The sequence below is a fragment of the Salvelinus alpinus genome, chromosome 5, assembly GCF_045679555.1.
Source record: "Salvelinus alpinus chromosome 5, SLU_Salpinus.1, whole genome shotgun sequence".
Lineage (NCBI taxonomy): Eukaryota > Metazoa > Chordata > Actinopteri > Salmoniformes > Salmonidae > Salvelinus > Salvelinus alpinus.
Window position 1 is genome coordinate 35,984,990 of NC_092090.1, and position 25,137 is coordinate 36,010,126.

The following is a 25,137-nucleotide window of genomic DNA, read 5'->3' on the forward strand; positions in this document are numbered from 1 at the left end:
ATGCTTGAAAAGACATGGAGGATTCCATCCAAACTGATCTTCAGGACTCCTTTACCAACTTCAGGAAAACATTTCTGAGATGATCATGTAAACTACTAACATCAAAACATTGAACCTGAGGAAGATTTGTTTTAATAGATAGGCACGTCAAATTGGGAGACTGCCTAAAAAACTTATGAATACAGAATAAGCAAAAATCAAACAAGCTAGTCCTTAAGTTGTATTCTTTCGAGAGAGTACATGAGGAGTGTTTGGCACAGATAGATGTTGGGAAAATTGTTTATTTTTATTGGCTTTGGCACCTCACACAATGATTTCCTCCATCTGCCCATTGCTTAGTCATTAACAAGCTCATGATCCCTGGCATCCTCTGATGTGACTCTGACACACAGCGAAATCCCACTTCCAGCAAACACCTCACCCCAACCTAGTACAGCAGGAAATGACGCAGGCAGAACTGAAAAATAAGCAAAAGTAGTTGTTTGCTGTATGAGAAGAGTCAGTGACATTTAAACATCCCCCCCAAAAAATGACATCTAAAGAGAACATTTATATTTTATTTTGTGACATGAATTTAATATTAAAATAGAGAGAATCACTCAAGCAGCCTTGACACACTGCAGCTACAGCTTAATGGAGCCAAGTAGATTACATAAGTGGTTTCCTGAGAGATATGAAAGGTTCAAAAGATCTTTCATTTTCATAAGTGCAGGGAGGAAGAGAACAAGCGCTGTGCTGAAAAATACAATTACTGTGTCACTCATTCCTCCAAGGAAGCGACTGATTTGGGAGGTTAGCATGAGAACTCTGCCAACACACCTGTTTGCTTCATGGAAACTGCACCTGTCTGTCTGACATACATTATTCACTATGGAAATGAATGCTGCGAGTTTTAAGGCACCTTTATTTCAAGGCGAAAATGACACAACAGAAAACCCTGGCACGCATGTGGGGAGAAGATTTCTCAGGCTGTCTAAAAGTGCTCTCGTACATTAAGGAAATCTTTCAGTGCTCGGAGGGCGCAAACCAACACAGTAACAACACAAACAAACAAGAACCATCAGCTGCTAAATATTGCACTTGAGGAACTACTTTGGAATGTGCTTATATTATTGATTATCCAAAATAGTATCTGCTTAAATACCACAAATATAGATATTTTACTAAAGATAAAAAAACATATCTCTCTCTTTAAATCTCTCCGTAAATCTCTTCAGGGGATGTCCTCTTACTGGACCTGAGAGAATGAACATAAAGTAACAGAGTGGTAGATGAATGTACATTAGTCTAATGTCTACTGGGACATTTGTCTTAGGGAACTCATCAGGAATCATCCATCTTCACCCAAGGGGCCACATTCAGTCCTCCAGGATGACATTCAGAGTAGGACAATGAATAATAACAATACATTGTGAATATATACAGTGAGGTCCAAAAGTATTTGGACAATGACAAATATATATATATATTTTTGGCTCTGTACTTCAGCACTTTGGATTTGAAATGATACAAGGACTATAAAGTGCAAATTGTCAGCTTTGGTTTGAGGGTATTTTCATCCATTTTTCATCCATTAAAAATTACAGCACTTTGTGTACATAGTCCGGTAAATAATGTATTGTGTATTTTGGAGTAAATTTTATTGTAAATAATAATAGAACATGTTTCTAAAAACTTTTAAATTAATGTGGATGCTACCATGATTACGGAAAATTATGAATGAATCGTGAATAATGATGAGTGTGAAAGTTACTGAGGTATAAATATCATACCCCCAAAATGCTAATCCTACCTGTTCATTGTGTCATTCAGGATTATCCGCAATCATGCTAACATCCACATTAAAGTAGAAGAGTTATTATATTAATAGCATATATTATAATATTATATTCTTATTTACAACATCAAAATGACACAATACATTATTTACCATTAATTTCTATTGGGCACAAAATAATCTGAAACACAACCGAAACAAATTGTGAATGCATCCAAAAGATTAGTAGAGTCATATGCCGAATACTACACTTTGGACTTCTATAATACACATAGAAGTGAATTTGTCCAAAACCTTTTGGCTCCCTGAAATGGGGGGACTGTGTACAAAAAGTGTTGTAATTTCTAAACAGTTCACCTGGTATGGACGAAAATGCCCTCATATTAAAGCTGACAGTCTGCATTTTAACCTCATAGTCATTGTATAATTTAAAATCCAAAGTCCTGGATCTCTTACATAAGAAAATATTTCATCACACTATTATACTTGGCCCCCTAAGCAACAATCATATATCACCATCACAAACACTTGGGCAGCTTTCCTAACACAACATAAATATGCCTTGATAAAGTTTATGATCATTAGAAGGCTTATCCTCTGAAACCAATAAAAAAACTCAATAAACGCTCCCAAAGATACATCCCCAAACCCTTCGAAACCCTGTATTCAAGTTCAGCTCTTGTATGGTGATGTATCATGGGACAAATTGTCTGTGGACTGAGAGAAGTATGAGACAGGCTCTTTGTTATTCTGGAGTGGGATTCTTTGGCTGTACTCCTACATTCAGTTCAAAGATCTTCTTCTTGCCCTGGACCATGGCTTTTTCTGCCGACATGTCCCCATGGTTGTTATAGCGATCACTAAAGTATGTGAAAACATTGACGACCAGAAACGTGACCAGGAATAACGTCAAAACAATCCAGAGAAGTCGGTTACGGCGGAAAATCTTGGGGCAAAGCCGGTCAAGGACAACTAGGACCTCTTCAACCTTACTGTAAAGGCAAAATTGAGAGGGGATTCAGAACAATTCAAGCTATACACCCAGTCATTATACAGCGACTAGTATAACTACATAATAATTCATTTACAATTGATCTACATGAAGTGAAAATCACCTGCTGAACTTTTCTTTTCTGCTGATTTCTTTTCCTTTTCCTTCATCCTTCTTTTCTGGCTTTTCCTCTACTTTCTCCTCCTCTTCCTCCTCCTCCACCTCTTTGACTTCTTTACTTCTCTTCAGTCCCTCTTGGTAGCTGTATTTGGAACATTACACTTGTTTTCTCATTAAAGGCACATGAGCTGAACGTAGAGGAAGTATCACAAGACAGCAGTGGCACATTACTACCATTCAAAAGTTTGGGGTCACTTAGAAATGTCCTTGTTTTTGAAAGAAAATAAACATTTTTGTTTTGCTTCATTAAGTAGTACCCGCAAAACACCAGTCTAAACGTCAACAGTGAAGAGGTGACTCTGAGATGCTGGCCTTCTAGGCAGAGTACCTCTGGCCAGTGTTTGTGTTCTTTTGCCCATCTTAATATTTGGCCAGTCTGAGATATGGCTTTTTCTTTGCAACTCTGCCTAGAAGGCCAGCATCCCAGAGTCGCCTCTTCACTGTTGACTTTGAGACTGGTGTTTTGCGGGTACTATTTAATGAAGCTTCCAGTTGAAGACTTGTGAGGCGTCTGTTTCTCAAACTAGACACTCTAATGTACTTGTCCTCTGGCTCAGTTGTGCACCGGGGCCTCCCACTCCTCTTTCATTCTGGTTAGAGACAGTTTGTGCTGTTCTGTGAAGGGAGTAGTATACAGCGTTGTACAAGATCTTCAGTTTCTTAGCAATTTCTCGCATGGAATAGCTTTCATTTCTCAGAACAAGAATAGACGGACGAGTTTCAGAAGAAAGTTATTTGCTTCTGGCCATTTTGAGTCTGTAATCGAACCCACAAATGCTGATGCTCCAGATACTCAACTAGTCTAAAGAAGGTCAGTTTTATTGCTTCTTTAATTAGCACAACAGTTTTCAGCTGTGCTAACTTTATTGCAAAAGGGTTTTCTAATGATCAATTAGCCTTTTAAAATGATAAACTTGGATAAGCTAACACAACGTGCCATTGGAACACAGGAATGATGGTTGCTGATAATGGGCCTCTGTACGCCTATGCAGATATTCCATTAAAAAATCTGCCATTTCCAGCTATAATAGTCACTTACAACATCAACAATGTCTACACTGTATTTCTGATCAATTTGATGTTATTTCAATGGACAAAAAAAAAGCTTTTCTTTCAAAAACAATATACTTGTCCTTTCTACGTGACCCCAAACTTTTGAACGGTAGTGTATAAACTACTTAACTTTATTGCAATGCTGACTGTACTGAATGTACAGTATACTTCGTTGAGTATTCATATTCTATTATGTACTGGGGCTATTATGTCAGTACAGTACAGCCAGTGTTGAGCCACTCTTCTGTCAGTGTGCACAGGGTGTGTGACTGTGGGTATGTGTGTGGGTGGTCAGGGTGAGCGGGTACATAGAAAAGGGTCTCACCCTTTATTGTAGGCCTCCTCCTCGATCTTTGCCTTGATCTCTGATCTGATCTCCTCTAGGTTGATGGAGAGCTTGGCTGGGGCAGATTGCTCAGCTTCCTGCTCTGCCACAGTCTTTCCACTGCATTGTTTCATAGCGGAAAAAACACATAGAACATTTTACCAACAGACATTATGAGAGAGAGGGGTGCATTATGGTCATTAGGCTTTCCATCATAACACTGTGGCCTTGTGTTAATGGACAGGCTGGAACGCAGTTGAAAGGCAGCGTGCGTGTATGGCACCATCACTGCCAGGTAAGCTTGCGTAAAAAACAAAAGTACGAAGGCAAAATGTGTACATGGGGACTCTTAAATGTCCCAGGCTTTTACTGAGCAGACACTTGATACGTTGTTATTGTCTCTCTTGCTTTGAGAGATCCTGAGATTTTGGCATGGGGCGAACTAAGAGAGCGCATCTCTCCCTCCCCCTCTCCCTCCCCCTCTCCCTCTCCCTCTCTCCTGGCTTTTGTCAAGCTCCCCAGCCCAAATGTTTAGATTACATCTCAGAATAGCCCATCAGCCAGCTGCAGTTGGGTTTTTATGGAATGTTGCACAGTTATTTTGGGTGCATAGACAATCTGGGAGTTGCATAAGGGTAGTGCAGTTATCTGCTGTGTATGGCCCCTGGTATCCGGATGGCAATGATTAATCAAGCTACTCCCCAGGGAACACTTCCTGAAGGTCAAGTACATAAGGCAAATATTCTGATACAGCACAAGATGTCTTCTGATAAGGGTGTACATATATTAAGGCCCCGCATCGCCCATTGTTTCACAGCGCTGTGAACTGACCTTGGGAACCAGGCAATACAGGCAAGGAGATAGATTGTGCTGAGTACAGTATGTACAGTATATTTGTGGGTATGCATTAGGTCAACATTATGACAGAGGATGGAGGAACATACCTCTCAGCTATAGCTGGATGTGTAGGCTCAGTGGGAAAGTTGCTTTTCATACTGTTGGCTTCACACTGTAATTAACAAGAACAAACAACATGCATGTAGATGAAGCAGACTAATAAACTTAAATAGACAGGATATTACCACTTAATCATGTGGTCAGGTTGACAGGCTGAGAAGGTTGTGATTGGGTAGAAAACATACCAGGACAGGAAGTGCTTGGCCCATGGTGGGTTGGGGACTGGGTCCCATGGCAACGCTGGGGCCGGGTCCTGCCATGACCGGGGTCTGACCAGGGATGTTCAGGAGGTTAAATTTGGGGACCACCGCAACACTGACCCTCCGCCTGGGCAAAGCCTGATAAGGAACAATTGGAAAGGAGAGAGAGAGGGTGAGAGATAGAGGGAAGAAGAAAATAGAGGGAGAGTTCAGTTGGGGGGATTATCCATAAAAATATATTGAGAAGTGTCAACCTGATATAACCAGTCAAATCCAGTGCATACTCTCAACAACAAACCCAGTAGAAACACTCTGTTCAACACTACAGCACCAACCTTTCCCAGGGTCAGCGACATTGATCTGGATGGCCGTGGGACTCCATCATCTAACCAGAGAACACAGGAGAATGCAGTTGAAGTCCATCAACATTTTGCAACAACTCGCCTATCATGCACTGGAGATAAAGGGTTTGTGCAGGTGTACCTCCAGTGTCTATGGATCCTCCATAGCAGCGACTGGAGGTCTGGTTGGCCAGCTTCTTGAACTCCATCAGCTCAGCGTGGTCCTTCTCATAGGTCCTCTTCAGATTCTCCACGTACTGCATCATCACCTCTGTGGCCTTGTTCATACGTTTCTCCTGTCACACAAAGGGTTCCAAAAGGGTTCTTTGGCTGTCCCCATAGGAGAACCCTTTTTGGGTTCCATGTAGAACCGTCTGTGGAAAGCGTTTTACTTGGAACCCAAAAGGGTTCTACCTGGAACCAAAAAGGGTTCTTTAAAGGGTTCTCCTATGGGGACAGACAAAGAACCCTTTTAGGTTCTAGATAGCATGTTCTGTTCTAAGAGTGTTCTAAGAGTTAACCATACAGTCACAGCAGAGAGAGAGAGAGAATAGAATTTTGAGAGGGATTCCAACACTGTAGAAAGCCATCATCATGTCAGGTCTGGGGTCAGGTCTAGGGTCAGCAGCAATATGTTGTTAGTCTATAAATCACAAGGGACTTGTGTGACGTCTAACAACGGACATACCCCTGAGTCCTTCCCTAGTCATTTATTGGAGTTGGCTTTGGTGTGAACGATAACCTGAGGGAAAGCATAACATCAGGCTAAATCGTTCATAAACATATCTTATCTATCCTAAAACAAACATACCCACGGCCCTGAACATCCCAAAGTGTTTTTCTCATGACAGTGGATCATGGAAAGGTTTTTTCACTTTCACTCAATGTTTTCTTCTCTCATTCATGGGTTTCCTCAAATCATTAGTGTACCCCGTGGATGGCCCATCCTATCCTATCCTATGCCTGCGTTCCAGTACCTGTCGGACTGCTCCAACCATCTCAGCTCTGCTGGAGAGCCTGGTGGCCAGACGATGCAGTACTGCTACTGTCTCTATGAGGCACTGGTAAGACTCCCGCTGCTCCATGTTACTCCACTGTGGTGCCGTGCACTGAGGAGACAACAGCAACAAAACACAGGTCTTTTATAAGTGAAAGTGAATCACAACTCATTTATTGTCATCATGGCACACTAAAGGCTGACCTTCAGAGAGCCTTTGAATTCTTCCAGTTCCTTCTCTGTGTTTTCCTCGGTCAGGGTCCGCTCCCGCTCTGCCTGTTTGAGCCGTGTCTCCAGAGTGTAGTTGTCGTTCCGGAACGCCAGCGACAGTTGAACAAACGCGTTCTGTGGGGAGGATATGACTGTGTTCAATGTTCATTAAACCGTCACCAGGGACACATTAGATACCATTATTAAGGACTGAGACACACCAACTCACTGGACCGCCACACAAAGTAGATCAGAGGGGTCAGGTCAATTAATGTGCTGCCCAAGAAAACATGAATACAGTGTGGGACTGAATAAACACACGTAACATTGAACATCCTTGATAACATGTTAACATAACATAACTGTTATGCTAGCAATGTACAGTATGTGGTAATGTAAAGCACAACTACACTAGCTGGCTACCCAGAGCTGCCATATAGAGCACCAACTAGCCAGTGTGTTGACATGTGCTGCTTGCTACCAGGCCTGAGATGAGCCTATCACGTGCAGCGATGCTGACAGATGAACTCCTGGTGCCATGCTGTCATGATCAAACGGTCTTTGCTGCAGAATCCCAAACATCGTCGCAGAGTACTGAGGCAATAGTTGAGAGGAAATCGGTGACTTCGACTGTCCTAGTGCACAACATGTATCCCCCTGGGAGGAACCGGTGTCTGGGCAGGCGGGGCTATAGCCTAGGCCCAGTGCTCTGCACTCAAACAACACAGCCATGTTTGCATTTTCTCCTTAGAGACAGGAAATCATTAAGGCTCCCATTAGTCTCAATCATGGGTAGGGACTAGGGGCTTCCTGTACATTACATTCACGAGGCCACAGACAGGGGGAGAACATGCACTATAAAACTGTTACTGTTGTATAATACACTCTCCAGAATAGATACTAACCTCAACTTCTTTTTCCGTGAGTGGAGGTGCACTACAATATAATCAGAGAGGAAATATAGGTTCAGTATGTAAGTAGAAAATACCAAAATATTTGGTCAAAGGTCATTCCCTGTCAGTCTAAATACTGTGATACCCACCAGCCTGGTAGCCCCCTGTGCAGTTTGAGTTTCCTCAGCATGATGTCTGAGATGTTGGGCATGGCGTCTGACTTCTCTTTAGCCTCCTCATCAGTAGGAGACCCTGCAGGGGGCAGAAGAGAGGGACCAGGCCCCACACACACACGCACACACACACACACACACACACACACACACACACACACACACACACACACACACACACACACACACACACACACACACACACACACACACACACACACACACACACACACACACACACACACACACACACACACACACACACACACAAGACCATTAGATAGTTACAACGTGGCAATCTGGTCTCTATGGGAAAACCTAATTTATTTAAATGATCAGATTACTATTTTGATAATCGACCTACTTCTGAACAACATTGTACTGCAATTTTCTTGGATCACAAACTACTTCACTGATGTCTTTTCAAAGTTTGGGCAAACCAATCTTAGCTGACTGGGTTCTCTCATGTTTTAGTTAACACTCGCATCATCTGCTGGTGCAAACTAAAAATAACATTTCAGGTTGCCAATAAACTGCAGCTCTGTGCCAAACTTAGAACAGAACGTGCCCTCAGTTCTAATGAAAATCTCTCGGGGTCAGTAAGGACTCGCATCCTGTGACGTAGCTGGGAGCCTTGACTCCTTTCCCCCTCACTAGATAAAAGTCTACTGTCCACTCCAATGGTCTGTTACACAGCACTACACACAGCACTGTCTCCTCTCCAGGTCAGACACGGGGTAACACAGTACCTCTTTCCTGTTCAGCTGTTTCACTCAAGTCTGCCAACTTTGACCCCACAATGCTTTGGTTCCGCATCAGCTTGTGCTCCTGTATACAGAAGAACAGTGCAAATTTAGATTTTTAAGAGCTTTCATGTTGTAATAACTGTGTCGTACAAAGATGTTTACAAGACCAAAACATTACAAGAACAAAACATTCTCTCTCATGATTTTAGCATTTACCAAAAGGCTCTTAAATCCCCCAAAACATGCAATAAATGTCCCATTAATGCTATCAGGTGAAAGTCAAGGGATGAGCCCCGGTAGTTAAAAGGCTCCCATCGTACCTCTCTTATTTTGGACAGCTTCTGCACGTTGACAGGCTGTACAGGGAAGTCCTTGTACCCAGAGGACTTGAGCAGGGCATCCCGGGTCTTGTCTTGAAAGGCAAAGGTTTCCTCGTTTGTAGGGGGGAGACTTGGTGCCCCATTCCTGGCGTTGAGGGTTCCAACAGTGTCCCAGGAAACAGCTCTCATGAGGGGAGGAAAGGCCCCGATTGTCTTGATCTCTGCCGTGCAGGGGACCTGCTGAGTGGGGGGCCGAGGGACAGGCTTGGCCACCCCAGTGGCAGGGGCCTGGTTGGGGGCTCGAACCAGACCCTCCTCTGGCTTATTGACTAGTACTGGTTCTGGGCAATTCTTAGCTGTTACCCGGGGGTCACAGTTCTCCTTCTGGCCCCCACTGGGCTCCCTGGGGGGTGGGGGGCCAGAGTAGCGGGGAGCCAGGGTGCCTGAGGACACCTTACGCTTCTCATTGGGCTTCCAGTCCACCAACCTCCTGGTGCTCTAAAAACAGCATTATCACAATTCCTTAAACACTGTCAATTCAGGAGAAACTAATTGGATTTTCTTGGAGAGGGGGCGCAAGAATGTCAACATTTACCATTTTCTACCGTAAATGAATTATTGTATCCAACATAGCTATGAGCATAGCTATTCTGGAGTGTAAACTCATGAGGGTTTTACTAACTATGCATTGCATTTTCATGTACTTTCATGTATTTTCAACTGTTCCAGGGTGCCACTTGGGAATGAGAGTGGTGGTGAGAGTGCTGTGCTACCTCATGCTCCGGTATACTGGTATCAGCCTGCTCCCTCGCAGGCAGAACCTCCAATCGCTGCCAGAGAGGAACACAAAACAACACCCATCAACATACTGTTAAAACACCATTACTGAGTGCATCAGACAAATTCATACTGGTCTTACCAGGCTGACAGGCGATGAGGGGGCATAGTTCACCTCTGTGGCTACAGCTGAAAGAAAAAGGTTTCGAAAAAAAGCTGTATAATTAAATGTGTTTTTTTGTATTTTTATGCAAGGCTTTTCATGCTCTCCAGTGAAGAAAGTGAATATTCTCTAACAGACAGAAAGATGGACGTACCTATTTGAGGGGCTGTGATAAGAGAGCTGTTTCTGGACAGTACAGGTGAGGAGGATGGTGTGTGGTTAGGAGAAAGACCTGTGGATAAAACATGCACGTGTTTTATGTTTGGACAATGAAAGTACAGTATACTGCATCAGCATCGCTTTCCAGATAACAACGCAACATAAAAACTATAGGTATTGGGATTTCATTTGATATCTGTCACTGTAGTCTGTTACGTGAGGGAAGACTGGAATTATCTGGCGTGCATTCAGAATGCTGCAAGACGAAGGCATGAGGGCACGTACGTGATGTTCAGATAACTCCGGAAGTCAAGATAGAAAAATGCAGCAATTACAATGACTCACTTACGCAATTCAGCTAGCAGACCTGAGGGTTTGTTGGCTGCTCACTGTATTTCATAACCAATGTTAAGAGTCAAAATATTGTTAAACCAAATCTACTCTTCAACAGGTGACTAAATCTCTACTGTGTAAATAGTGGTCTTAAGCTGAAGAACTTAATAACGTGACATTTCTTGTATCATCTTTCTGCCTGTCTTACATACTGTATACTATACAGTAAGACTTATCGTAAAGTACTTGTATATTTCCCTGTTTCACTTGTATACCAGTCTGTAAACCAGTGAGTGTCTCTCACCTGTGGGTGATTCAGAGAGGCTGCAGGTGGACTTTCGGCCCCTGCGGCTCAGGAAGCGGTCGCTGACTTTCTTGGCCTCCTGCAGTAGCACCAGGTTCTTCTGACGGTCCTCCTCCGAGAGCTGCAGCTCAGGCAGATGGTCTTTCACCAGGTCTATCACATTGCCTGTACTGTCTGAGAAGGATACACATGTACACACATGTACACACATGTACACACACACATGTACACACACACACACACACACACACACACACACACACACACACACACACACACACACACACACACACACACACACACACACACACACACACACACACACACACACACACACACACACGTAATTAAAACAGAGACAATAAGAGACAAATGGCAACAACCAATAGTATTCTCTCTGAGCTCAGCAACAGAGCAACAAGCCAACATCAATAGTAATCAAAGCAGAAGCCTCCCGGCGCTGAGAGCTCTGGCTCTGCTTTTCTAAGGACAAAGGGCCCCAGTTCTCTATGCTGTCAGACACTGATGACCAAACTTAGACATTTCAATAGATGGAATTAAATTAGCCACACAATGTTATGAAGAAAAAAATCACAATGGAACTCACATTTTGAACAATGGACTTATGTACGTTTTGTTAACACGAGGCTATATTTAGCCTTTCAGTATTTGATTGTACCCACCGACTGTCGTGATGGGTCCTGCCAGGGAGTTTCGGGACAAGCGAGATCTGGGACTGTGTGGTCTGGGAAAGAGAAACGTTTAAAATGAACAGACGCCGTGTTCTTACGACACAGTCTTTATTTACATTTAGCTACTCTAAACACTTGAAGAAGGATGGATTTTCTTTTCTAGAAATATCTCGATCCTGGCTTGGTTAAAGTGGCACATTTTTCAAGAGGTGGTTTGCTCTCAAGCCTTTTTGACATGAACAGTCCTGTTCTCAGGATGAAATAACACATGTACCTGGTCTGTTCCAGAGGGCGACCGTCTGCTTGGACCACGGTCACGGTCGCTTGCTTTGGGAAGACAATGGTGGGAGCAGGCATCGCCACGGTAACTGCTCTACTTTCAACTGGTGTATACTAGATAGAAAGATATGTGAGAAACAAAAGGTTTAAAATAGGAGAGGCGTAACTTTAGTTATGCAGCAAGACCAGAACTAGACTGCATGAAAAAGGTTTTGAGTGGACTTTTGAGGGACCTGGATAGCAGACATGGGATCCTGCCATAGAAAAATCTGATATTGTCTCTCAAATAGAAGGCAAATTCATAGATATGGATATTGTTATTGCAATGACGTAAACAGGGGGACATTTTCATTTAAATCATTCAAAACATAAAAGCATGCAAACAAAGATTACAGAGACATTTGAGTAAACATGTTACCAAATGGCTTGTGTCACCGCAAAGGCACTTTCTCATTCTCTACCCTTTAACCTTCCTGCTTATGTACACATCTATAAAATATTGTGTACACACCTTCACAGCGATGTTTGGTGACTTGGTTCCCCAAACTGAAGACTTGCTGTTTTCATAAGCTTTTAATGTTGATATTAATGTGAAGACAGAGCCAAACATACAGCTTAATGTCTCTCTAGACCCTCCCTGATGTTGACCGTGGCTGGGACTGTATGGGGAACGTGGTGGAATCCGCAGGAGGAAAAAGACTTCAAGGCATACCCATTTCAAAGTACTTTTAAGGGGAAAATAAATAAACTTGTGGTCCTCTGTGATCGGTGGGTATTTCAGTGAGGCACTTAGCTCTGTTGACTAGCAGGTGGTCCATGGTTTCCAGCAGCAGCAGCATTTTTAGCTCAGCAGCACAATGTCAACAGCCTGAACCCCTGAACATCAGAAACTCTAGACAACGTCCCTCTGGACTAAACACATCCTGAACTCACTGGACCTCAGCATCCCAGGAGAGTGGAAGGACAGAATGAACACTCACTTGAACCAAGTCAACCATATTAAGTATATTTCCAACCTTAAAGGTCAGGCTTATATACCCTGTACATGTTTTATTAATATCCTAGTGTCCTGGTTCTATCCTCAGAGAAAATTATGCAAATAAACAGGGAGGCATTAAATGAACCTTCACTGAGACCTTTGTCCTGGAAGAGAATGTTAATAAATGTTATCCCTGTAACAGTCTAAAACTGCTGAAAGGCCAGGGCTATTGTTTAATAAAGGAGGATCATTTTATATGGTTGCCATACCCCCAGGTTAGATTACAGAGGCTCATTGCATTCCTCAGTGAAGTCTTATCTAGGCCGTGGTTATGACTGACTGGAACGGGTGAGGAGTAACTCAGTGGTTCTGGTGAGGCAGCCATCCGCTCAACACAAATCTGTATATAGGTCCTGACTATACACAGACAGCTTTCAGAAAGCCTCTACTTTTTGTCTCAAATACAGAGTTTCAATAGCCTGTTTTCTGGGAGACGTACTGGACTAGGCAAAGCCACATTCAGAGACTCATAAAACATCCAATCTATCCACTGCTCTGTACAAGTCTACTCAACTCAATAAACATTAGGGTAGGGAGTCACACAGGATCTGAACAGATGACAGAACAAAACAACGAGGGACAGTTCAGTCTTCAGAGTAGAGCCAAGATCTGGAGTGGTCTGGACACACTGTGCTAACCTGTCTTGACCACCTGCGCAGCGCAAATGATCTCATCAACACAAAAAACAGGGTAATAAGAGGCTCTGGAAAGAAAGTTTGTAATCTGGACAGAAGAGGAAAGAACATCCCGTTCATGTTTTTGCTGGGATTAATTACATATTTTCACTGCTGAGTGAAGCTTTGTTCCTGAGTCAAAAATAGAAGTGGGTGAAACGCACCCATAAAGCACAGGAATCCCAAACTCAAATCATGAATGAATTAAAGTCTGGTGAAAGACAGTGAAGGGATTCAATGTTACTAAAGATACACACATCCGAAACACACTAACATGTATTAGCAATGAATATGTGAGCAACACTATGAGTATAGATATGATCTAAGACTAATGCTCATATTGCTCATATGCTATTGTTGCTCACACATTCATCGCAAATCAGTATAGCTTGTCAATACTGAACCTTGGGTTCTAGGTTCTGTATTAATGAGATAGTGTCATGTATAGCTCTGAGTGCAACATATCACAGCTTTAGAGTGAAGGTTTAATGTAATGGATAGGTACTCACTGTGCTGGGTGAGCTGGAGGAACTGTCGAGCTCCTCAGGGGAATCCTCCTCTTCTTCAGGGAGGACGGGCATAACGGGGGGCTGTGGGGCTCGGGGTCGTGTCAGGGGGAAAAAAAAGGGACTCTCAGCTGGAGTGGGTTGGGTAGGGGATTCTTCTAACTGCTGTTCAGTCTGAACCCAGGGAAAGCAGTACAACTCGTGGCCCCCTCCTTCCTGAAACCAGAATTATATGCATGCAAGCAGGAAGTAACACAGGCACAAGTGAGAATATGCAGCCTCTGATTGCTTCTAACTATCAGGGAAACCACAAAGAAGCATGACGCTTCCTCAAATAGGATAAGTGTATAGATACATTTGCCTATGAATGGGTGTGCCAACTGGTGGTGGCAATGTTGATTGAACTTTGATGTTGGAAGACAAAACCTATGATATCACAAGGAAAGGGCCTTGTAGACATACATTCAAAGTCTGTAAATAGTATTGCAGTTGCACTGTTCTGGTCATCTCCATGTAAAAGGACCAATGAGCACCAACATGTGACGCTTATAGGAACATATCACATTTGGTGTCAAATGAAAGCTAAAAGTCTATATTATTTGAAGGCATAGATCTTTCAATCATTTTCCATTCAAAAAATGTGGCATAAGTAAAAACTTTGCTTTTTGGATAAACAGATGGAAAAGGGGTCTTAGAAAACATCTTCCAGAAAAAGTCTTAAAAGGTATCAGAAATACAATAAAAAGAATAATGTTGAAGTAAAGACCCCTGCCAACTAATATCAACACTTCTATTAAGTTTTGCAGAAATGATTTGCCTTGTGTAAGTTTAAGTAATATTGCCTAGTGTCTTGTCATTTTGTTATCAAAAACCCACATATCTTTAAGATATTTTCTAATTTCTCTCCCTCATGAGGAGGGAGGATAATGACATTTCACAGAAATAACAAGTAATGGTAGACCTACCAGTTAGTTATAATGTTTCTACTGATAATCATTTTGGTAACAGAGTGATTGAAAAATCTGCAACATAAGGACTGCAATTGAATTGGCCAAAATGGTAAATCATAGTAGAGGACAGTAGAGCACAGTAAAGTAGAGTAGACTATAATTGACTGGACTCTTCTGTACTGTACTTTACTGTACTGTACTGCACTCTACTGAGCTCTACTGTGCTGTACTTTGATGTCCAAACTTGTGAAACATAGACGTCTATGATTGGTACAGATTTGGTCCGGTCTGGACCAATAATTGCCAGTGTGTAGAAAAATAGCCAGTGTGTAGAATAATACCCAAACATGCAAAGGAGGATATTACATTTTTCTACCTTTGCGTACCTATTCAGGATGTATCAACATGAATATAAATGACATTCACAATTGCATTTCTGTAAAGTCCAGATCAAGGACCCATGACGTGATTTCTGTTACCATCATTATATTATCGGGTGTTGATCCACTTCACTTACTAACCAAAATATACCGAACAGAAATATGAACGCAACAGGTAAAGTGTTGGTCCCATGTTTCATGAGATGAAATAAAAGATCCCAGAAATTATTTTGTGCACAAATGTGTTTACATCCCTGTTAGTGAACATTTCTCCTTTGCCAAGATAATCCATCCACCTGACAGTTGTGGCATATCAAAAAGCTGATTAAACAGCATGATAATTACACAGGTGCACCTTGTGCTGAGGACAATAAATGTTCAGTTTTGTCACACAACGCAATGTCACAGATGTCTCAAGGTTTGAGGGAGCATACAATTGGCATGCTGACTGCAGGAATGTCCACCAGAGCTGTTGCTAGATAATTTTATGTTAATTTCTCATTCCATAAGCCGCCTCTAACGTAATTTTAGAGAATTTGTCAGTACGTCCAACCGGCCTCACAACCTCAGACCACTTGCAACCATGCCAGCCCAGGACTTCCACATCTGGCTTCACCTCGATCATTTGAGAGCAGCCACCCAGACAGCTGATGAAACTGTGGGTTTGTACAACCGAATAATTTCTGCACAAACTGTCAGAAGCCGTCTCAGGGAAGCTCATCTGCTTGCTCATCGTCCTCACCCGGGTCTTGACCTGACTGCAGTTCGGCATCGTATCTGACTTCAGTGGGCAAATGCTCACCTTCAATGGCTACTGGCACGCTGGAGAAGTGTGCTCTTCACGGATGAATCCCGGTTTCAACTGTACCGGGCAGATGGCAGACAGCGTGTATGGCGTTGTGTGGGCGAGCGGTTTGCTGAACAGAGTGCCCCATGGTGGTACGGACAACAAACACAATTGCATTTTACAGGTGGCAATTTTAATGCACAGAGATACCGTGACGAGATCCTGAGGCCCATTGTCGTGCCATTCATCCGCCTCCATCACCTCATGTTTCAGCATGATAATGCACGGCCTCATGTCGCAAGGATCTGTACACAATTCCTGGAAGCTGAAAATGTCCCAGTTCTTCCATGGCCTACATACTCACCAGACATGTCACCCATTGAGCAGCTTTGGCATGCTCTGGATCGACGTGTACGACAGCGTTCCCGCCAATATCGAGCAACTTCACACAGCCATTGAAAAGGAGTGGGACAACATTCCACAGGCCACAATCAACAGCCTGATTAACTCTATGTGAAGGAGATGTGTCGCGCTGCATGAGGCAAATGGTGGTCACACCAGATACTGACTGGTTTTCTGATCAACACCCCTACCATTTTTTAAGGTATCTGTGACGACAGATGCATATCTGTATTCCCAGCCATGTGAAATCCACAGATTAGAGCAGTGTTTCCCAACCCTGGTCCTCCAGTACCCCCAACAGCACACAGTTTCGTTGTAGCCCTTGACAAACACACCTTGTTCAACTCATTGAGGGCTTGATGATTAGTTGACAAGTTGAATCAGGTGTGCTTGTCCAGGGTTACAATAAACATGTGTATTGTTGGGGGTACTTGAGGAGCAGGGTTGGGAAACATTGTATTAGAGCCTAATTAATTAATTTAAATTGACTGATTTCCTTTAATGAACTGTTATTCAGTAAAATCTTTAAAATTGTTGCATGTTGCATTTCTATTTTTGTTCAGTGTAGATTTTTTCAAACTCAAGATGCCATATCATAGCTAACACGTCATTCTTTCTGCAGACATCTTTGAATTATTTTAGAGTTTTTGGAAATGGTAGTCAAATAAAAAACTGAGGGAGATTTTACTGTCATTCTGTTAACAAACTTTGCATCTGCACTGTTCCTCTAATAAATGTGTTTTAGTAAAATTTTCAGTGGCAGTTGTTAAAAGTAGACTTCTGTGTATAGGGGTGTGGTTTGGTAAAGGCTCAGTGCAGTCCAAAACTATATTTTTTGTGTTTTGATATATATTTCCACACTATGAGGTTGGACAAATACTGTGAAATTGTGAAAATGATAATAATGCTCTTTCAGTGTAAGAGCTGTTTGAAAAGACTGTCTGTACTTTCAGCCTGTTTTGGTGGGATGGAGTTTTGGTCTGCCTGGTGACATCGCTAGGCTGTAAATTTGTTAATAATAGACCAATAAGAAAGAGAGTTCCAAACCTCTCTGCCAATAACAGCTAGTTTTCAGTTTCCCCCTCCCCACTCAGACCACTTCCAGACAGTCCTAGCAAAATTCTTGCTTGAGAAATTGCTCTTGCTGAGAAGCAATTTGTTTATCTTTTTGACCATTTTGATTGAAAACAATCACAGTAGCCAGGTTTCCATCCAAACAATATGCCCATTTTCCACCAGAGATGTGTTTCCATCAAACTGACTTTTTGCGCAATGAGATAATGCACATAAAAATGACTTTTGCCATTAAATTCCCATGTACTGAATGAAAAACACAAGTTAAATGGGTTTCCATCGCATTTTCAACTCTACTGATGGATTTGTTGCGTTATATAGCAAATGTGCCCACTCTGGTCTTGGCACATGTGGTTTAACTAACAGCTGGCAGATACAGTGGGGGTAGTCTACCTATATTATGAGACTATTATGGATAAGCGCGATATTATTTGTCTTTGTCAAACGGCAGCCAAGCATCGATCATCACCTTGCACATTAATCACCCTGTGAAGTTCATCATCATATATTTAATCTGTAGTTTAATAAACTGCATGCTTTCCAGAGTTGTAGTGGGAGGACCACACAACATATCATCACGATATGATAGTTAGTATATAAATATTTGCCCATGAAGGCATTTCCAGCACTATTTCTCAGATTATTAATTTAACCGACACAAAAAGATCCCACCATGTCGAACAAACAAATTGTTTGTCGGCATTTATACAATTGTACCGTCATTTTAGGTTTCCATCAGCCCGGTCGTGACTTTTTTCATGCGTTAATTCATGAAAACGTGGTTAATAAGGTACTTAATTGCTATCCAGAAATTATTGGATATTGAGATAGAAATGGCTGGATTGGGCCTTTAAACTTTGCAAACATTTTAAAGTGAAAGAGAGAGTCTCAGCGTCACTCTGTTACAATGGATTTGCCCTTCTCTCAAATAACTTGGTTATGATGCAATGAATTATCATTGCAATAATCCAGATCCAGCACAAATCTCTAGCGGCATATTACTGTAATAACGTATCAGACAAACCACCACACAGACATGTCAGCTGCTTCTCTCTACTGTTAGACCTGACTAGCAAGTCCTGCAGCTTCCAGAACTGTGCATAAACAAATGTGACCTTTGTCTCCCCAGAGGCGGGGGCGGATGAGCCAAATTAATCTGGGAGAACGGGAATCCCAGAGGAACGCATTCTTCCAGCTATTAAAGTTAGATTCATTTAATTCTGAGAATGAACAAAGAAAAACAAGATACCGTTGTCTTGCAACGAATCTGAACATCTATGACAGGCAAATCAAACTGGGAGGGCAGCGAGGTAGCACAATGGAGGATGAAAGGTTAGCAGTGTCGCAATTAAATCGTCATAGAGCAAGGTTAGCTTGAACTACCATATTTACACTAAAACCAGCATATCTAACCACTCAATCGCAATCTGATTCTAAAGGGGAAACAAACACAGTTAAATTTATCCTATCCATTTCAACATGCCTATGGAAATAATACACTTGGAAAATGTCATTCAGCAGAGGCAGAATCATCCAATCAGACATGCCATCAGTCAGAGCTCTGTCGGGGTTGACGGAGGTCACATTCTAACTGGAGTCTCCCTCTCTGAGCCTAATGGTCTTTGCCAGGGCTCACTCCAGGACTCCCTGCCTCCATTCCAACCCCGCCCAGCCCAGGCCGTCCTCCCTCATCCTGCCCTGCCTCTCTATCCATCAGCCAACCCGTGCTCCCCACAGCCAGCACTCAAGCACCACTCACTCCGTTTCTGGGTATGGGAGGGGGGTTTTGTGTAGGAAACCATGGCTTTGGAAGGATGTGTACACCTTAAATGGGTAAAATAACTTGCTTATGTTTCTGCCCATTTAGAATAGTGTGTGTGTGTTTATTTTTGAACTACAATGATTTGGGAATCACTTGAGTATTTAATAATAAAAGAGGCTATCCTCATTAAAGTAATCATTAAAAAGTATTCAGTCCTAACTTACCTTATCTGAGCCTGTTATTAAAACAGTCGGTAGAGCTCGAGAATGGAAACTCCCACAATGCTCTAGATCACACCCAATATCTGTTGGTTGTAATGCGTTGCTCCTCCCACTCTCTTCTGGTTCAGAGGCTTTACTACCAGCACTGTCTTCTGGGTTTGATGGCTGACTCCTCCCACAGTCTCCAGGCGGCAATGCTTGGCCACTCCCACAGTAGCGGGCCTCTGACTGACAGTAGTCACGGCAACTAGGATCCTCCGATCTGAGACTGATCAAACACATCAACACACTGTTCTTAATCCATAATCAACAGTTAAATCTCTCCAAAATCATATCAAACACAATTATAACCCGTATATCAGCTTGAATATTTGTAATAACTTCCACAGCTTCCTGCTATGTGAAATACCACCACCTCCTCATTTTAAACCCGGAGAGGTGGGCCTTTCCTAACACACTTTATGCAATCCTCTGACAGTTCCCGCTTCCTCCTAGGAATGTACTGAGTGCCCCTGTAACTTATTTGGGCGCTGGTGTGGCATCCCTGCACAGTCTCACCTTAGCCTAGCTCTTCAGTTATGGGGGGGATGTTAATCTAAACACATGCAATATCCTCTTCCTGTAAAAGAGAGAGAATATAAACACTAACCCTGCTACATTCTCCTCAGTGTGAGCGGCAGCGTGACTGACACAGGCAGACTGAGGGGGTGTATCCGTTGGGACGGTAAGTGAAGGGGCACACTCGTACTGGAAGAAGACTTGTGATGGGGACACTGGGGGCGTTTGTGTCTCTGACACTGGGATGGAACCTACGAGAGGGAGGAACCAACACGGTCAGACAGGGAGGTCCCAGTCACACTAACAACATGGTGTAGGCAGTAGCAGATATTTGAAAACAAAACACATTAAACAAGCAGATTGACAGGAGATAGGAGCAGAAATGACAGGCAGATGAATTGTGGCACTGTACGACCTGCCAAAAGGAAGTGGAAGATATGTGAGGTGCACATGAGCATTTCGCTGTACCTATTTTACCTGCTGTAAACTGTGTATGTGACGAATACATTGGATTTTGATTTGAAGATGACAGTGGATCTATTACCTAAAAATGCAGGTGCAGGACCATCACTGCTGGTACTGTTGTGCTTTTGGTCTGGGACAAAGTCAGGACATTGGACTTGGCTTCTTTTGTTGTCATCAGTGCAAGGTGCCTCTGAATCGTCACAGCTCTGACGGAGCGAAAACAACATCTTCCATTAATCCATTCATGAACTATGATGTGTCATCCACACTCATCATCTCCTAGCCCCTACCTATGTTTAATGTTTTATGGGGCTGTTAGCCGTATCAGATCTAGCCGATTTTAACGTAATAAAATCTTATAAAAAGAGAGAATGCATCAATGGATTTTTCTGACATGCCGGCAATGAGGGATTCAGTGTTATGTGTTCAGTATTCACTAAGTAGAAGGGAAAAACAATAAGCTGTAGAACATAACACATTCACCCTCTTATCTTTGCTCGTAAGTCATCCAGAGTGCACATTTCATTGAAGAATGGCTTCCTGAGTCCAGACACAGTACAGTAACAGTATATGCTGGTAAATGTCATGACAAACATGGCTAACATTGCTAGAGGATGCTGGGAACGTGAGGCTAATAGACCCATCCCTCACAAGGGAGGAAGAAGAGTGTTTAGCGGTCTCCTAGGAACAAGAGGGATATTTAGACAAAGCCGCACGAAGATTTTTGACATTTATTTTGACATCATTTAACTAGGCAAGTCAGTTAAGAACAAATTCTTATTTACAATGACGAGGCCCCGGTGCACAACTGAGCAAGAGGACAAGTACATTAGAGTGTCTAGCTTGAGAAATAGATGCCTCACAAGTCCTCAACTGGCAGCTTCATTAAATAGTACCCGCAAAACCCCAGTCTCAACGTCAACAGTGAAGAGGCGACTCTGGGATGCTGGCCTTAAATCACTATCCTGTTATGGCCTTCACAAAACACAATGTCCAGATAGGCCAACTTCCTACAACTGGAGCTGTGATGAACCACTCATATACAACACAAAATACACCCGGATCTCCTGTCTAACATACTACAATAAACAGATAATTGATTTGTCATGAACGTTTATAACAAGCTGTTATAAATCTCTAGTGCATTATCAAACATCAGAGAATGCTGCTATTTTCATTAGTGTGAGGGTTTAGCGAGGTCAGGTTCAGGACCGGAGGTCTCCTCCTCATCAAGCCTGCGTATTTACTCCTACACACTTCTATATCTGTACATGATGAAGGAGATGACATAGAGAGAACACTTTCAGACATAGTTAAGATACTGATAAAGCAATAATCGAAAGAACAGTCACACAGTGACAAATAAAGGCAGTCCAGAAAGACTGCTGTACTGTGACTGTGGAACATTGCAAGGGTTTTGACACACTGTAAAAAAAAAATATTTGTTTCAAATTAATATTATTATTATTATTATTATTAATAATTGGTTCCACAGCTTTTGGTTTTGTTTACTCAACCTTTCGGTCAGTTTGACCTGAACTTTAAAAAATGTGTTGGCCCAAACTTAGCTCCAACATTTGAAAACGTAGGCAAAAATTCAGTCATCTTAAAACAATGTTTGCTTAAATTGTCTCATATGTTCATTCAACTATAAATTATTATTTGGGTGGTGTAGCAGGAAGACCAGAAGGCCTTGAATCAAGAGGTTGTGAGTTCAAATTCCAGGTGAAGACATGTTGAACAATAATTACTGTATAAATGAACATGCACAATGTAATCATGTATGTCAATGTGTGTCAAATATGTAAGTTGAAGGCATTGTATGTTAACAGCACTGTGTGTGTAACTAGTTCCACAGCCTTTTTAGGTAAGATGCCCAAATAATATTTTTTTGTTGAATGAACACATGAGAAAGTTTAGCACACATCATTTTAAGTCGTTAGAATTGTTGCCAAAGTTTTCTCAAGTTGGAGCTAAGTTTGGACAGACACTTCTTTTTGTTCAGGTAACATTTGAGTAAACAAGTTGAGTAAACAATAAATATTTTGGACCCAGTTACAATTAGTTGAAACAACTAGATTTGTGGGGACTGTTTTTTTTTACAGTGCAACACTGGAATCTAGAAGCAATGTCCTGGGCTGAGATAGTTCATGGGAGTCCACAGTGAGAGTAAATTTCAAAGCGAACAGAGTCGAGGGGGCCAAGCTAAACTGGAGGAGTCTAAACAGAGAGACAATGAGATTAATATAGCAGTGTAATTGAATCACTCTGATTATTTCCTGCCGGGCCCAGGAGTACATCCAAGCCTGCAAGGCTCTGTCCACTGGACACACAGGGCCTCACAGCCTCTCTCTCCCCTGACCAGAGCTATTTTCAGGAACCTTCAGCCGGTCCCCTTTAGCAGGCAGGGCCCTGAGGACCACAGAGCTACCTCACGGCAAGGCAGAAGGCTGGCCTCGCTGCTCCCTCATGATAAAATGAGCTGAGCAGAGCGTTTTCCGACCCCCTTCTCCCCTGTTACGTAAGCTCTCTGCCTGTTGCCAGATTTGTTTAAAATTTGGTTGTGTAAAGCACAGGGAGTACAGAACCGGCAGAGGAAGTGGTGGTTACACAGCCACCATCCCAGATAACAGGATATGGAGGGAATGTGAGAAAGATGAGAGATGGATGGCGAAAGATAGAGGGGGAGGCAAGTGAGCTCTTGTTCAAAATACCAATGCCATTTAGACTATCATGGCTAAATACAGTATCGCAATAAAACAAATAAATCATTAGCATCTGCTGGTCATGCATAGAATCCCAGTATCTGCAACTTTCTACCAAGTCTTGTAATTATTGTTCTCCCTTAGCAAACCATTACTATCTTCCCAATAAGTGACAGCCTGTAAACCCTCACAAGAGATATACATATTCCAACATAACCCAAAGTGCTGATGAACAGCACAAATGTTTAACATGGCTGTCAACTCGATGCACATAGCCAAAGATACTAATGATAAAGTGCATGTCATGCAGCTGCAGACTCTCTAATCTCTAAACAAATAAAACGTGCGTACAATACATCATCTCTACCTGTCCACAGAGCAGAGAATAGATCAATAGCTGTACCTGTAACCTCCTGTGAGAGATACCACCTCCACTGCTTAGCTCCACATAAACTCCACATAAAACACCCGACAGAACATTCCCTCAGTCAAACTGTAATTCCCAGATTTTTTCACAGAAAACCTAGCTATCCCTGGCTGTCTCTTTTCCTTTCCTTTCCCTGTCTTTTTTTCCCAGCACCAGCCTCTCTTTCACTCCTGGGAGCTTTGACCATTTAAGGAGAAGGCTCTGTGTGCCTCTCTGGGCTGCTGCTGTGTATGTGTACAGCTCTTCTCTAAGGCTGCCGCTCCGCTCCACTCAGCCCTGACTGATCACATCTCCTGAATTACACTCCAACTCTGAGCTCCAACTCTGAGCTCGTACTCTGCCTGGGAGCGCCAAGTCACTATTTTGTCTCTCTGTGATCATTCTGTGGGGGCAGAGGTCTGACCAGGGAAGGGTAGAGTTTGGACGTGTGTGTGTTTGATCAAAACACTGCATAACTCAAACTATCATTCCTCCATCCCCCACCAGATCGGAGTCTAGGACATGGTTTATGGTGGAAACAGTCTTCCAAGCAGTCACATAACCTCAAGAAATGAAGGGTGGGTGGGTAGCTCCTACTGAGCCCCTAAAATAAACACACAGACATACACAAACATTCATACTCATGCACATGTACACATATGCATCCTCTATTCTGTACATACAGAGGCAAACAGACTAAAAAAGCTCTTCTGATAAACTTCTCAAATATTATGGATTATCTGAGGTTCTAAGCTTTTTTACAGGTTATTAATAGACCATAAGACCATAAGAGACAGTATGAGAAACAGGGGACACTACATATCACATAAAGTAAGTGGACGGTGGAACCAGTAACAGCAGACACATTATGGAACCTGTTTACATTTGAAATCAGATCACAACAAAGAGAAAAGGCCTTCTGTTAGTGTGTGATTATTAAATGATCCAATAATGACACAGCTAGCCTGTATCTCACTGTTCTGGGAGCAGCAGTACAGTTTGCTCTAATATGGGCTGACATGCCTCTGCTACAGTGTGAGGATAATTGTTTATCTCAGGTTTGGGTGTTTGAAGCCCAGAAAGGATTAGAGAGAAAAGGAGAAAGGGCTGTAGAAAACATTCTAGATATTCCTCTCGTATTTAACTCAATTAAAGGGTGGCAAGTAGCCTAGTGGTTAGAGCGTTGGACTAGTAACCGAAAGGTTGCAAGATTGAATCCCTGAGCTGACAAGGTAATAATCTGTCGATCTGAGCCTGAAAAATGCAGTTAACCCACTGTTCCTAGGCCATCATTGAAAATAAGAATTTGTTCTTAACTGACTTGCCTAGTTAAATAAT

General features: G+C 42.5%; 1 protein-coding gene and 1 long non-coding RNA gene across 2 annotated transcripts; one reads left to right on the forward strand and one right to left on the reverse strand.

Moving 5' to 3' along the window:
- Nucleotides 1-543: 543 nt before the first annotated feature.
- On the reverse strand, nt 544-24,110 carry LOC139576024 (inositol 1,4,5-triphosphate receptor associated 1-like). The gene is made up of 23 exons (XM_071401616.1): nt 23,797-24,110; nt 20,315-20,474; nt 19,669-19,933; nt 14,093-14,305; nt 11,866-11,984; nt 11,583-11,644; nt 10,900-11,073; nt 10,258-10,335; nt 10,083-10,129; nt 9,937-9,993; nt 9,164-9,661; nt 8,847-8,925; nt 8,074-8,176; nt 7,937-7,967; nt 7,026-7,166; nt 6,802-6,933; nt 5,967-6,120; nt 5,819-5,868; nt 5,469-5,621; nt 5,271-5,335; nt 4,327-4,446; nt 2,893-3,030; nt 544-2,769 (listed from the first exon to the last, which is right to left on the reverse strand). Exons 1-23 carry the CDS (start codon nt 23,852-23,854, stop codon nt 2,523-2,525), a joined length of 3,144 nt encoding a protein of 1,047 aa, XP_071257717.1. The 5' UTR covers nt 23,855-24,110; the 3' UTR covers nt 544-2,522.
- LOC139576025 (uncharacterized) lies at nt 11,374-13,104 on the forward strand. Its single transcript, XR_011675049.1, has 2 exons — nt 11,374-11,955; nt 12,501-13,104. It is a non-coding gene; the product is annotated as an uncharacterized lncRNA (long non-coding RNA).
- Nucleotides 24,111-25,137: the final 1,027 nt, after the last annotated feature.